Genomic DNA, 14326 nt, shown 5'->3' on the forward strand with positions numbered 1-14326 from the left:
CCTAACGCTGCCTGCGTCATCCCTCACCAAAAAATAATTCCCCAGCCGCGACACACCCACGCGACACCAACTCTCCACGCGCCCACGATTCAATGTCGGCCACAGAAGCGACCACCGATATGTTCGCGCCTCCCGTCAACCGCGCCATGAAGGTGCTGGACCGCAGCTTCTTCCAAAAGACCATCCCCACCTCGGCCGCCCGCATCTTCAACCCCAAGGACATATCGCGCTGCCGCAAGGAACTTACCGCCAGCAAGGACACGCTGCCAAGTAATCGCATAGATCCGATAAGAGTCGACCCCGATTCAGAACAAGCGTCGAGAGGCAGCAAATGCCTGCTCCTGCGACCAGAAGTCGTCCACACCGGTGAGTCACCCCACGGCGGTAGTACATGGGAGTACTGAGTCTGAAACCAGGCAGATCGGACGACATGGTCCCCTAAGCTGCGCGATCTCGAGCAAGACGGCACCCTAGGCGTCATACCCTACCAGCTGCAGCTCAACTACGACTACTTCACCTACTCCGAAATCACGAGCGCAACCATCCCCCCACCCGAGTCCGTCCACGACGATGAGATACCCCAGGGTTTCGCCCTCGCCGGCCACGTCGCCCACCTGAACCTCCGCGAACGGTACTGGCCCTACAAGCACCTCATTGCAACCGTCCTCGCAGACAAGAACCCCATGGTCAAGACGGTCATCAACAAGCTCGACAATGTAGGCACCGAGAACGCTTTCCGCACCTTCCAATACGAAGTGCTCCACGGCCCAGACGACATGAACGTCGAACTGCGCGAGCAGGGCTGCACCTTCAAATTCGACTTTGCAAAAGTATACTGGAACACGCGTCTACACACAGAGCACGAGCGGCTCTGCAACATGTTCCGCGAAGGCGAGGCAATCTGCGACGTCATGGCCGGCGTAGGACCCTTTGCCGTACCTGCGGGCAAGAAGAAGTGCTTCGTCTGGGCCAATGACCTCAACCCCGAATCCTACAACTCGCTCGTGGGAAACATCAAGATCAACAAAGTAGGCGACTTTGTCCGTTCCTTCAACACCGACGGCGGAGCGTTTATCCGTCAAGCCTCTGCGGATCTGTTGACGAGCGATGAACACTCTGTATCCATCTACCCCAAAACCAAATCTTCGCGCAGCAAACCAGAGGAGAAGAAACAGCCTGAACCCCTCAAGACGCTCGTCCAACCACGATTCTTTTCGCACTACGTCATGAACCTCCCCGCCTCGGCCATTACCTTCCTCCCCTCCTTTATCGGCCTCTACGCCAACGTCCCCGGATACCCAGCCTCTGAAATCAAGAAACTCCTCGCGCCACACACGTCGCAGAAGCTTCCCATGATCCATGTACACTGCTTCTCGACCAAGAGCGATGATAATGTGGAGGAGATCAAGGGCATCTGCGAAGAGGTTAGTAGGCAGTTGGGTACCGTGATCACACCCGATATGGAGGATGTGAACGTGTATGATGTGAGAGATGTGGCGCCGAAGAAGAGGATGTTCTGTGCTAGTTTTAGGTTGCCTGAGGAGGTTGCTTTTAGGGAGGTATGAATATTCGCTGTAGACGTAAAAGGGGCAAGATAGCATGTTGTCGGGCACACGTTTCACATGAGCTAATACCCACTGAGTGAGCCATGTTACAACACGGCAAAGCTATAGCTGAAGCCGATTGATATCCGTCCATCACGTCACTCTCTCCCACATGCTCTATAGATCCATCAACATCTCATCCTCGATATCATCGTCAAACTCACCCTTGATTCCACTCACATCTGCCTCTCCTGCTGTCCCCATACTCTGCCTCTCATCCCCTCCCGTCAGATCAACAAATTCCTCCATATCGAAATCGAACTCGCCGTCATCATGCACCTTCTTCTCTTCCTCGACGACAGGCTGCTGAACCACGACGCCAGAAGCACCACCGAAATCCATCGAGACATCATGTTCGAATCTCCCGCCTGCAGCGCGCTGTACGTCTTGACTTATACTCTCCTCCCTCTGCGTAAGATCATCCGCCTCTTTCCGCGCATCAAGCGCCCGCTGAATCCCCTCATGGATCTCACACCGCGCATCTGGGCCATCGATCCTCTCATACCGCTTACACAACAGCGCATCCAACGTAATCACCCACTCCATGATCTTCTTTTCACGCACCGGCTCGCCGAACACGTCATATGCGCTTTCCGACGCGTAACCCCATTCTGGGCTGTTGCGCTGCATGTCGAGTTTACGCGAGCTTTGTACGATGGTGTCGATGCTGGCTGGAAGATGGAATACCAGGTCTTGGATCTGGAAACCATCGGGTGTGCGCTCCAGTGGGAGTTTGGAGGACTTGGTGCGCTCGAGAGCGTCTGTTGTGCGGCGTCTGGGTCGACGTGTCTTCGCTGTTTCGTGGGGCGGCGCGATACGAGGCTCCTGCCTTTGAGGTGCTTTTTGGGGGCGGGACAGGGAGCTGGAGTGTTGCTGTTCTTGCGTTTTGAAATATGCTTCTATCTCTTTGGCGCTTTGGTCGGGACGGTGCGTCGCTGGAGGCTTTGAGATTCGGTTAGACATCTGAGGGCCGAAGGTATGATCTTCATGTTCAGCAAAAGCTCGAAACTGATCAGCCACTCGTCGCGGATCGATATTCATCTGACCGTCATCGTTGACCAGTGAAGATTTTCTGATGCGCTTTGAGCGAGACTGCGGTTCCGCTGAGGAAGCTCGCGGAAAACCATCAACCAGCGATTCAGATATGCCCTTATCTCTGCCGCGTCCAAAGAAGTTACGAATATCTGTGTTGTTGTTTGAATGGAGTTGTCTAGCGACTAGCCGGTCTGCTGGATCCAACGCGGGTCTGCTTGGAGAAGATGAGGCGTTGTTTGGGAATGGTGCTCCTCCAGTCTTCTTGGCCTGCTTCTGTCGACGAGCTGGTTCGAGGGCTTGTGTACCAAGTAGATACTCTCCAAGCCCCATAGCATTCGACCTTTGCTTTGATGGTGCAAATGGTGTATTTACGTAGCCTGGTTGAGTGCGTCGGTTACGAGGAGCTGGGGTTACTGGAGAGGTCAACCGCTGTGAGCCCTTTCCGATCTGGTTGTAGTCCGCGAGTCCTGACTTGATGGAGTTGATGTCAGATCGTGCGAAATGGCTCGATGAGGCGTTCTGTGGCAGTGGCCCGATACGCTCGTGACGACCTCGATCGTCCGTGTCCCGCTCTTGTATCCGGTCGTCGAGAGCACCAGCTTCTGAACTGAGGCGCGACATATGCTGGATACTACGCTCCAGTTCGGCATCCAGAGGAGATCTCATGTTCGTCTTTGACAACGTCTGAGGTGTTAAGGGCACCGCTGACAATGGACGACGTGGAGTAACGGCAGGACTGGGAGAGGGGCGATGCGGGTCGCTACTTCTTTGGCTTTTGGCCGGGCTCGGCAGCTGTTCGTTGCTCACAGCTTGTTTGGGTTTGATCATAGTGTTCATTCGAGCAATGGTCCATGGATTGGACACCTCCACTGCGCGTAGACCCTTCTCCTCTTCCGTTTCGACCACAGGTGCTGGGTTTTCTTGCAGAAACTCTAGGTCTTCCTCATCAATACCATACATGCTTGACCTCCAGCGTGGCAGCGCCTGAGCCGGATCAGTCGTGGGTTGCTCATTCCGGTTTGCAGGCTCATCGTCATGTATCGTGATGGAGCTTTCGACGCGACTCGGTAGCTCCTCAAATTGGGGCTCATACTGCTGTTGCGCAGACGTCGGCATCTCAGCATCCTGAATATCTGGAATATCCTGAATGGCCTCAGGATAGTAAGCTTTGAGCAGCTTATCCACAACGGCAACAACCACTTCGCTGTTATCGAACATGACGTCGTCTTTGGCTGGCTCGATGTTGGGGTCGTAACTGTCAGGTGGACAAATGATGTTCATGCAGAAGAACGGATCCTTGACGCCAGCCAGCGCAGGCGCTGATTTGCGGAGTCGTTCCTTATAAGTTGTGATGATCCGCTTGATAGTACCACGACTGTTCGACACAGGCCTTGCATCGATCGAGACGAAGGCCCCTCGATGGGCTATCTTCGGTCCGCTTGCACCTGGCTTGGGCAGGAAAGCATGAATCTCGAAGCCGTCGGCCTCTAGAGCAGTCCAGTCGCACTGCAGAGCGCAATCTTTACCGATGACTTTCAGGACTGCATCTTCAATGTTGGCGTCGGCTTTCGGTGCATAGACAAAGTCACCATTGCTGTTCTTCGCTTTCAGTACGCGGAGCCGGAAGCGTATAGTAGGCCTGGCCAGTGCATAGGCTTGCATCAGCCGCCGGATCTTCGCAAGCGTTTTCGCCGAATTCTTGATCGCCGTCTCCTTTCGGACGGGTATGAAGTCAAAGAACTTGGTAACCTTGACCGTCGTGCCAACTGGATGGGAGTCGTGTTCAGTGCTGCATACATTAGTCCGTGATAGCTATCCGTGAGATTACCATTGATGTCTTACGAAGCCAGCTCGCCGTTCCGATCATACTTCAGCTTGAAAGCGACTGGCTCTTCTTCTACTCGAGTAGTGACAGAGAGCGAGCCACTCATGTCGGCCATGCTTGATAATGCCTCACCGCGAAAGCCCAGCCATTTCCCTCCGACTTCTCTCAGGTCGTGAAAGTCTCTAATCTTGCTCGTGCAGTAGCGGCGACATACAAGAGGGCGATCTTCAGCTGGTATACCATGGCCATCATCTTTGACTTGGATAGAGTCGACCGTGTTAGCAGTGATATCAACAAATATGCTCTTCGCTCGCGCATCTAGAGCGTTGTCTATGAGCTCTTTGACGACGGAACTGGGATCAACAAGGACCTGTCCGGAACCGATCTGTCGCGTTGTCGTTGGTGGGAGAGCCACGATGCTGGGTACCGCAACACTGTCGAGGCCTTCCGCCATGCTGGTAGGAGCGAGAATGAACTTGCGGAGGTCCCATCGGTGGCAGAAGATTGAGCCCGAGTGAGACTCATGGTTTGGTAGTCGGTGCCTCTATCGTGCCTACCTCTTCCACCCAAGTCGCGTCCGACGTGGAAAGAGCCTGACGCGACGCGCCGAATGCTTCGTTTGCCCACTCATCTCGTCTACATTGGTCTTTGCTATGTAAGGAACGCTGCGTGAATCGCGTGTCTATACGCGATGTTTAGGTGTTAATAGAGATGAGTTTAGCGTGCGTCATCGCGTGCTCTCAAACTGGCTCTCGAAGTATCCAATCACAGCGTAGATAGCCTACGGGTGCGGGAAGACTTCCAGAGCTCTTAAGAGGGCCCGTTGCCGCGATTACTGTCGCTCTCCGTACCTGACTGACTGTTACTTTGCCATCTCAGTTTCGCGCAGGACGAATTTGAGCCTGCTGTACATTCGCGTTGTTGAGCTTCAGACGTTCTTGCTGTCTGGAAACATCTCTAGGTTTACAACATAGAAGGTATACTTTGCGCACCATCGCTGCGAGACTTTAATTCATGCTAATCACGTAGTCCTGTTGTATAAATCCTATACCATGGCCTATTCGACTGACGCTGCACGCTGGCGAGCCCTTTCGACACGAGATGCAGACGCGAACGGGCACTTCATTTACTCCGTCAAATCTACCCGAATCTACTGTCGGCCAACGTGCCCTGGACGACTAGCGAGGAGAGCAAATGTCGGATTTTATGCGACACCACTAGAAGCAGAGGCAGCTGGGTTCAGGGCCTGCAAGAGATGCAAGCCCAACACCGTACTCGAAGATCCACAGGAGCGAGCGGTAGAAAAAGCATGTGTATTGATTGATGAAGCTTTAAAGAACGAGGACGCCAGGGCATTGAGACTGCAAGATCTAGCCAAGAAGGTCAATCTCACGCCGCGGTACTTCCATAAGATCTTCAAGGACAAGATGGGGTTGACACCGAAGGAGTACGCAAAGAGAAAGGCGAACGAGCGCAACAGCCCCAGCACGCTATCGACATCGGCGACAGCAGAAGATGGAAGTAACCAGTCTTGGGATTGGGATACATTCGATTTCAACGATCTAGTCGACTTGGGTACAGACTCGAGTGCCCTCAACACGGATGATCTCGCCGTGCTCGAGGAGCAATCCTCTATGATCAATCCCGACCTCGACTTTGACATGACCAGCTTTATCCAGTCTTGGAGCGACAGCTATGCGTTCGATCAATCGATCTCGTGGCCTGCCGACTGCGACAACCTTGCCGACCCCTTCCTAGGGTTGTCAGACACTATGGGCTTGTACGAGAAGGCGAGGCCGTCCGTCTCCACACTCGAGTTGGACGCCGCGGCGTTATTCGATAGCGATAGCGCAAGCAGTATCCTGCAGACGTAGCCTCCGTAGCGTCAATACATAAAATGCCATGCGCATCTCTCAAGATGTCGCATTGTGCCCTTGTCATCACATCTGCTCGCGCGATATGTCATCTCTGTACCCCCGAGTCGACATCGCGCGTCGTGTACGTCACGCGTTGTGTGCAGCGGTCGCTTAGGAAATCGTAAATAGCAGGCACCTAGTCTTTGCATCGTCAGCGACAGTTCTAAACCGAATTCCATAACGTGAGAGTGATGATGCTCTTCAGAGACCAAGTTATAAGCAGCGACGGCGTAGCATTTGTCGATGCTAGCCATACCTTTTCCGGCTCTTCCTAAAGTGTTTAATGGTCGATGTACATATCATCTTTTGAGCTGTGCGCGCGCGTCGCGAGGACGCGGATGCGGTGAATAGAAGGAAATGTGAACGTACCAAGAGAAATGAAGCACAGCAAGCAGCGGCTGTAGGTTAGTGTAGAACAATCAGCGAGCTACTATTGATGCGCGCCACTGCTCCGTAGGGCTTTGCGTAGCTTGCACCATGGTGGTGGAGAGTTGGTTTGGCGGCGTGTAAGAGCGGATGAAGAAAAGTTGAAGGCTCGGAGGAAGCTGCAGAAGCCGCCGCCAGGGACCCACATCTTTCAAGCGAGACGCTAACGGCATTCACTCGCTAGTTTCACCTGCATCCATACATTTGCTGTAAACTTCGAATCTTTAGCATGTTAAGCTTGTCGCTGAAGGTATATACCTAGCTTTCGAATCAATCCTCAATCGGTCTTTCAATATCCACGAGTTCCAACGATAACATGAGAAGGCTCACTCCCCAACAGCCTCCCAAGCACTCAAAGGATCAGCCCATATCTCCCAATGCCCTATCTTCCCCTCATGATCAAACCCACTGAACCGATAGATGAACTGCTCATCCCATCCCTTGCCCGTCTTCTTGCTCGTAAACCTTCCTTTGCCGACAACACTCACCATCCCAGCATCTGCATCCACAATGAACCCGCTGTCTCGCGGGAACGCATCATCCGGCAAGACCATGTCCAGCACATCAGTCATCAGCTTGAAGTACTCCTCGCAGCCGTCTTTGCCAGAGAATGTCTTGGCTAGGAAAGGCAGCCGCGAGCGTGACCACTCAGGGCCGTGCTCTGTGATCTTGGGCGACTTGGTGAAGTAATTTGATAGGAGGTCTGAGGGAGGAGGGGGCGAGATCAACGCGCAGCAGAAGAGGTATGTTGACATTCGCAGCTCCATGCTGCGATCTGAAAACATGACTGGTGGGTCTTCCTCCGCGAGGGTCCTTCCGAGACGGTGAAGCGGGTATGTTGGTGTTGCTGGCCCTCGCTGTAAGCTGTAAGCGATGTACGTGGGCCCTGTTGCGTGCTGATCGGTCGGGTTGTATGCAGTATCGCACGCTCCGAGTTGTGATTTGATATACCCGCAAAGTGGCGTATGCACCAGGGTGTGCTAACAGGTTGTCGGTTCTGTTGCGAAGCGGTGGGCGTCAGCCGAAGACGCAGGTAAGATTTTGGGTTTGGCAGCTTTCAACGGCGAATTGATGCCCTTGATCCAGGAAAGATATCAGTAACGAATATCACAGGTGGGTACGCTGTGACCAATAATGCGATATGAGTGCGTGGGGAGATGCGATCGATGATGGGTTTGGAGAGCATGCACGAATGACTGGCGATGAAGTCATCGTGATATTTACCTACACCGGTGTACAGCGCCTGCATTTACATGCTGGCTCAGGCGACATGGTAAGGAGGAGCGTTGTTCCACCTGAGCATGATGAGCACGCCTTCCTGAATCGCATTCCTCCGAGAGATCCGAGCCTGCCTATCATGGTGGTACTCAAGTTCGTCATGCATTGGATTTCGCGCGTAGAGCCACGCCACAAAAAACAACATGCTCATTACCACCTACGACCAACTTCAGCCACAGCCGATGGTGCATAATTTTGTATTCCCAAAAAGTAGCCAACGCAATCATCTCAGGGTCCGCCAATGCGACCAGCGCCAACATACCGTAAGGGGCGTATGTTAGCAAGGCTATCATCTAATCTACAGCGTAGCATGCATATGCAGCTTACACAATGTAACGGTCCTGCGGATGTTCCCTCTCTTCGCTTCAACGTGGGCATTCTGTTGAGTCAGATGAACTGCATGCAGACGGTCACGCAATTTGCATCATTTTTCGCAATTGGTTCTGGGTGAGTAGTTATCAAGTGAGAAGCTGGTGAAAGACTGCGTTGCTGCCCTATGGAAGGACTAATATTGAGTTTGATTAGTGTTGCCCTTGGGCCAGAATTATGTCCAAGGTAGTAGAGAAGCCTGCTGCCCACTCCCAAGATCTTGTAAACTGTAATAGCAGAAAGCTCCGCTGGGAACTGACTGTAAAATGCTGTTCCATGGTATCCGTCCCGTGTTCCACGGCCCCTTAAACGCCTCGCGCTGTGTGGTTATATACAAATACGATTTCAACCTTGGCCGACGAAAGATAGCGACTTCAGTCCATCGCGGTAAAGAGACATACCTGCCTGGCCATCTGACTGGCCAGCAAGATCTCCCTAAAGACTTGGTCCATGCCGCCCTTGAAATGGATCGTGTAACTGTCCACTTTACCCTTCCTCCTCTTTTCTCCCCAGACAAGTTTGATCAGCTTTGCATCGTCGCATCGCTTGCCCGTCCTGCTTCCTGGCTTTACCCAGTCTTGCTGATATTCGTACAAAGTCTCCGGCATGGCATCGTCGTTCGGATCTCCCTGCTTCCATACGAAGCGGCGTCCACCATATTTGAATCGTCGCGGTGACCATGGTATCTTCTGTTGCCTGTCTGGGTATTCTTTGATCGGTTGCGAGAATGGTCCGCGTAGATGTATGCACCGCGACTTGTAGGCCGCGTCTTTGGTCATGGCGCGCTTCTTGTCAATGCCGGAGAGAAGGATGTTTATGCATGGTTGTGGGTACTCGGCGACACGGAAGAAGTCTGCAGCGTTGACTTGACTGTCGTCGCGGTGGGTGGCTTCAAGCATGTATAGAGCGTATTTATCCGAGTAGTCGCGTGCGCTGTAGATGAATTTCCTGAAGCCCGAAGATCCCGTCCATTCTCGCGTGCGGTGAAGATTGTACGTGGTCGTGGGCTGGTGAGGGTCGAGCAGCGAGTGGTACGGTGTATTTGGAGAGGGAAGTTCGTCACGCGGGGCATGTGAGACGGGCGAGTATGAAGTTTGCCATGTAAGGAGGTTGTGGATCTGAGGCATGTCAGTCACGACCCAGCAGTGGACAGGAATTGCTACTCACTGCAGACAGACTCTCGCTCTCCTCGTCCAAGTCTCCGTTCGCACCCCATTGGTTCGGTGCTGCTACAAAGACACACTCGTTCCCATCTTCGTCGATCTGGTCGCTCCCACTTTCAAGATGCGGCCTTAGCGCCCGCTGCCTCTCCCTGTGGATGTTGATCTGCGTCTTGATGATGCGCACTTGCTCGTCTGAGTTGTCGTCTGGCGATATACTGGCATGTGATTGCTCAATCTCTTGCTCCAACGCCATCGCTGCTGCCTCGTGTTGCAGATAGGAAGTGTCGTAGAGCCAGGCATGTTCGGATTCAAACGCAGAGCTTCGCAAGAGCTCCAGATGCTCCCGTGACGTGAGTGCTGGGCGGTCCATGGTTGGGGTTTGTGTGGTGTGAAAGTTCAGGCTGGCGAATATTTGAAGGCAACTTGTTCCAGACCGAGGAGTAAAAAGCAAGTCGAAATGAAACGGGGTGGTGATTCAGCCTGGGGTCGCGAGGCAGCAAAAGGAATATGGAGGCACATGAGGAATGAGGGACGGCGGGCTGGACATAGCTGCTGGCAGCAGCTGATGAAGCACCATAAGAGTAGCGTCGAGCTGCATCCCCGTCGCGCCCGCCGCGCCCTGTCATACCGACTCTACTGTTGTGGAACACGGCGTACTGGGGGGCCAGAAGTCACCGTCGCATGGATAGGGTTCACGCACGGCCGCCCTCGGCTAGCTCAATGACTGACACTCCATACTCCAGGGCCGGAGCAATGCATCGGAAGATTAACTCTGCCCTTTGACTTTTCCCTCATTTGCAGCATCAAAGCACGGTTGGCTGCATGCCCTTGGCGGTCCCGATGATCTGTTATGCTCTCGTGCGATGGCCTGGAGCTGTCGGCGTGCCTTCGTCCATCCATCATCTAACATGGCGTGAGTGCCCAGGTGGAGATTGCCATGGAGTCCTTTCGTTTGCTCAATCTCTCTACACACCTGGTCTTAGCGCAAGACCAGTCCCATGGCGCATGACGAGTCTCACCGTCCTTACAGCAGCAGATTGCGGGCGCTTAGCAGGCATCGGACTCCGAACATGCGGTCTGTTCTTTGTCCAACCAAGCCACACACCACTCACAACATGCCGCTAACAGCCACGGCGTGCGCCGCTCCCACCATCCCTGGATCTTCAGTGTCTTCGAGAAGCGACTGAAACGTCCGGTACAAACCTTGCCTATATCTTACGCAGGGCCAGAGGACCCCGCGCTGGATGAATGCCGTGAAGCCCGCTGGGCATACGAGAAAGCGTTGCGCTGGGACCTGGCTGCTGACGGGCATTACCCCACACCGTTATCAGACATGTGCAGCGCCTTCGCCCGGCTGTACGGAATGAGAAATCTAGTCCATTACTTCTTCATTAGGTACAGCGATACCCGCAGCACTGCACGTGGTCGCAACTGGCTACACGATGTTCCTATAGAATGCGAGCCCAAGCAACGTAAGAGTTCGGAAAGATGACGACACGCACTGAAGAGCAACGTCAGCAATGCCTTTACATTCTGACCGCAGCACGTTATAGCTTTCGTCGTACTGAAGAAACCTGCCAGAAGACCAAGATCATCACAAGCATCGAGTATCCTATAGGAACAAAGGACCACTGGGTCGGTATTGCCCCGGCATCCACCGGAGCACAAGCGAGACTTGCTACTACTGCTCCGAGCGCGTCTTCTGACTCTACCGGGATCCGACTAGTTTGTTGACTTATTGAAACCAAACGATATTGAGACATTCCCACATCGGTCCTCCGCCTCCCGCTCTCTCGGTGTAACGCATGTTATGTGCTCAAGCGAGAAGTGCCAGAGGAATATGAAGAGTGGTCCTGGGGGGGGGGGCGGTTTCTACATGTCATAAGCCATTGAGACATACAACCAAAGATACCAAGTCTGGAGGACGAACGCGTATCGCATGCGCACGAGAACCCGAATGGCGTCGTAATAGATGTCTGCGACAAGATGTAACGGTACGCCAGAACGCCGAACAGGTCGCCGAACTGTGGCAGGATGGCTCACCGCTTCGGTTACATTGTGGCACTGGCTTGCTACACAGCATCGCGTGGATGGTCGCACTGCCAGTCTGCAATGCAAGGTACGTTGCTTCGACTTCATTACCGGCACTATGGTTCCGACAGGTTGCGATCCCTTGAAAACCTCATCTCATGCCATGCAATGGTACCAACATCATGGTCCCATCTAAGATCTTTGTCATAGTCAAGAACGGACATACCATGCGAGATAAATGGTACATGGTAACGGCTTCATTGGTTGATGTCCATCGGTTATACACAATCAGAACAAGGGATCGCTCTCTTTGATCGGCACCAGTTCACCCTTGCCTTTGAACACCTCTACAACATGAGCTTGCTCGCTTAGCATGAACCTCGACGTCTGGTTTCCCACACCAGCCAGCCCCCTCCATCTCTCCAGATCCTCCTTCTTCCTCTTATCGCCCAGAGCCTCCTTCGCTCTCTTCCAGTGACCCTCCGAGAACGCGATCAACGTCGTCATCTTCTTCTCCTTGATGTCGTAGACAGCAGAAACGATACTGCCGGTCTCCTCGAGCCAGTTTATCTGCCAAAGTTCACCGGGACGGATACATTGGTACGTTGCGCGCTGGTAGTTTATGCGGCCAGCCATTGGACCACCGTGAATGGCATAGACGACACGGTCCGAAGAGAAACACCATAGTTCGTACCGCCACTTTTCGGGTTTGCCATCGTTGTCTTGCGCATCGTAATCATAGATTAGATGTGTGTCGAGAATGTCTTTGTCGAAGCTGGGGTCGAGCTTGGTGTTCGTGAGAAAATCAGGCAGGTTATCGCCTGGTGCCATGGTGTCTGAAAGCTTTCTGTCTGGTATTGAGGGAGGTAAGGATACCAAGCATCATGATGGATTTCAGTTGGATATAGTTGATGCTCGGCACTACCGGATCGATGACGTAGGTGCAGTTTCAAGAGCTAGATCCCGCGCGATGCAACGCTACTAGGAAGTCGGCATCTAGATTCGCCTTTGCGATCGGTCCGAGTGGAAAAGAAATATGGTCGAGTGCACCCAATGCAGTGCGTATGCTAAGTACACCTACCTACAATCGTACCGTTTCATAGAAGGAAGACCCGAACGCCATCACCCAGCCATGGATCGGATGTTCGCCACAAAAAGCCAAATTACTCTGGCGCCGTACGGCTGAGACGACTGGAGTGGGACCATGGAGCAAGGCCATTCAGGATGAATACTGTACCATCATCGCTGCCCCCGCGCCCACCTCCGCGTCCACCTCCGCGTCCCCCTCAGCGTCCAAATCCGTGTCCAGTTCAGCGCCCAATGTCGACATACTGGCTCGAGCGACATCCGACGACATGGATATACTCGTTCAAAGAAAGGCATTCGTAGTCACAAAGCTTCGCACAATCATGGCTATTCTCGAGCACGAGCCGGACGGCCTGATACCGAACATTCTCTTCACGAGATTGACGAGACGTTGGTCGGCTACGAGGACCGCCAATGTAAAGGAGCCTAAATGGAGAGATTTCAGCAGCTCAAAGGGTCTACTCATACAGATCGACGAAGACGGAGTCGAGGTGCGACCTTCTCTCACCCGCTCAGACAGACCGATTACTATCAACCCTGCCGTCAGTTATGCGTGCTGCCCTGACGCAAGAGCACTATTTGGGACAGACGTACATGTCCACGACAATACCGACGATATTAGAGAGACCTTCGATATCGTGCTGTCTTGTTCGCGATCCAGCGGACCCCGATCCAAGGAAGATTCCGCATGCCAGGACGCAGAGACGGAAGCGCACGCTCACGTGGATGCGCTATACAACACATGGAACCGTGTCTGCAATCGTCTGGCTACGCCCCACACCAGACTCGCGCATCCTGATAACGTGTGGGAAATGGAAATCGCATCGCCAATATACCTACCGTATTTTTTGGGACACGACTCCTCCATGGAAACCGTCTTCGGTCAGCTAAGCCAAACCTCTCATTACCGCGAGTCGATCAAGCAGGCTATCCTACACTACCAAGAGCTAGCAGGGCGCCCGATCCGTGTGCTCTTCATTTTCCCAGGTTGTGACGGACTCACGACCTCCAACAGGTCGTGGGGGCAGATGGCGGGACAGTTTCCTCTTGTACAGTTCAGCCTGACGAGTATGAATTACGATACGTTCGCAGACAAATACCCTTGTTTGTATACGAAGAGGGGAACATATTCATTCGCGCACCTTAAAGTGGACGATCTCGCTGCGGAGTGGGCTATAAGGGAAACCAGCAACGACCCTACACTACGGGTTTTGCAGCGACCGAAAGAGCACCGATTTCTTTGGTGGCTATCCGTACTCCATCACCACGAGTCTACTCATCATTGGCCTTCACCGCAGCAGCTTGAGAAGCCCGACGAGGTAAAGCGTCTGACCATTCCGCGACATACCCTGCCCGACGAGATGAACAACACTCAGAGCGAGCCAAAAGCGTGCGAAAGCTGTGGGGGCGAGACTGAGCGTTGCTGGACTAGAGGGGCTGAATCGCACACTATACGATGTGACAGGTGTTGAGTGAGGGACAGGAAGTGATGTTCGCACAAGACGTGTCCGCCTTAGTAAGAGGCTCTGGTTAGTGATCAGTCCACAGAAATCCGGCTAACCATATGGGGTAACATTATTTCTTTGCTAGTCC

At 53.3% G+C, this 14326-nt stretch overlaps 6 protein-coding genes across 6 annotated transcripts; 2 read left to right on the forward strand and 4 right to left on the reverse strand.

Moving 5' to 3' along the window:
- Positions 1-119: 119 nt before the first annotated feature.
- Positions 120-1565, forward strand: TRM5 (tRNA(m(1)G37)methyltransferase; the record flags this gene model as incomplete). The annotated part of the gene is made up of 2 exons (XM_051445238.1): positions 120-366; positions 421-1565. The coding sequence occupies 2 exons, from the start codon at positions 120-122 to the stop codon at positions 1563-1565; spliced, it is 1392 nt and encodes a 463-aa protein (XP_051303335.1).
- A 156-nt stretch (positions 1566-1721) lies between these two features.
- Positions 1722-4918, reverse strand: J4E86_004701 (uncharacterized protein; the record flags this gene model as incomplete). Its single annotated transcript, XM_051445239.1, has 2 exons — positions 1722-4428; positions 4482-4918. 2 exons carry the CDS (start codon positions 4916-4918, stop codon positions 1722-1724), a joined length of 3144 nt encoding a protein of 1047 aa, XP_051303336.1.
- Positions 4919-5516: 598 nt separating this feature from the next.
- On the forward strand, positions 5517-6338 carry J4E86_004702 (uncharacterized protein; the record flags this gene model as incomplete). The annotated part of the gene is made up of 1 exon (XM_051445240.1): positions 5517-6338. The coding sequence occupies one exon, from the start codon at positions 5517-5519 to the stop codon at positions 6336-6338; it is 822 nt and encodes a 273-aa protein (XP_051303337.1).
- Positions 6339-7132: 794 nt separating this feature from the next.
- J4E86_004703 (uncharacterized protein) lies at positions 7133-8078 on the reverse strand (the record flags this gene model as incomplete). Its single annotated transcript, XM_051445241.1, has 2 exons — positions 7133-7692; positions 8060-8078. The coding sequence occupies 2 exons, from the start codon at positions 8076-8078 to the stop codon at positions 7133-7135; spliced, it is 579 nt and encodes a 192-aa protein (XP_051303338.1).
- A 749-nt stretch (positions 8079-8827) lies between these two features.
- Positions 8828-9986, reverse strand: J4E86_004704 (uncharacterized protein; the record flags this gene model as incomplete). The annotated part of the gene is made up of 2 exons (XM_051445242.1): positions 8828-9571; positions 9621-9986. The coding sequence occupies 2 exons, from the start codon at positions 9984-9986 to the stop codon at positions 8828-8830; spliced, it is 1110 nt and encodes a 369-aa protein (XP_051303339.1).
- Positions 9987-11935: 1949 nt separating this feature from the next.
- On the reverse strand, positions 11936-12478 carry J4E86_004705 (uncharacterized protein; the record flags this gene model as incomplete). Its single annotated transcript, XM_051445243.1, has 1 exon — positions 11936-12478. The coding sequence occupies one exon, from the start codon at positions 12476-12478 to the stop codon at positions 11936-11938; it is 543 nt and encodes a 180-aa protein (XP_051303340.1).
- Positions 12479-14326: the final 1848 nt, after the last annotated feature.

The sequence above is a fragment of the Alternaria arbusti genome, assembly GCF_024043155.1.
Source record: "Alternaria arbusti strain BMP 1465 chromosome Unknown scaffold_5, whole genome shotgun sequence".
Classification (NCBI taxonomy): domain Eukaryota; kingdom Fungi; phylum Ascomycota; class Dothideomycetes; order Pleosporales; family Pleosporaceae; genus Alternaria; species Alternaria arbusti.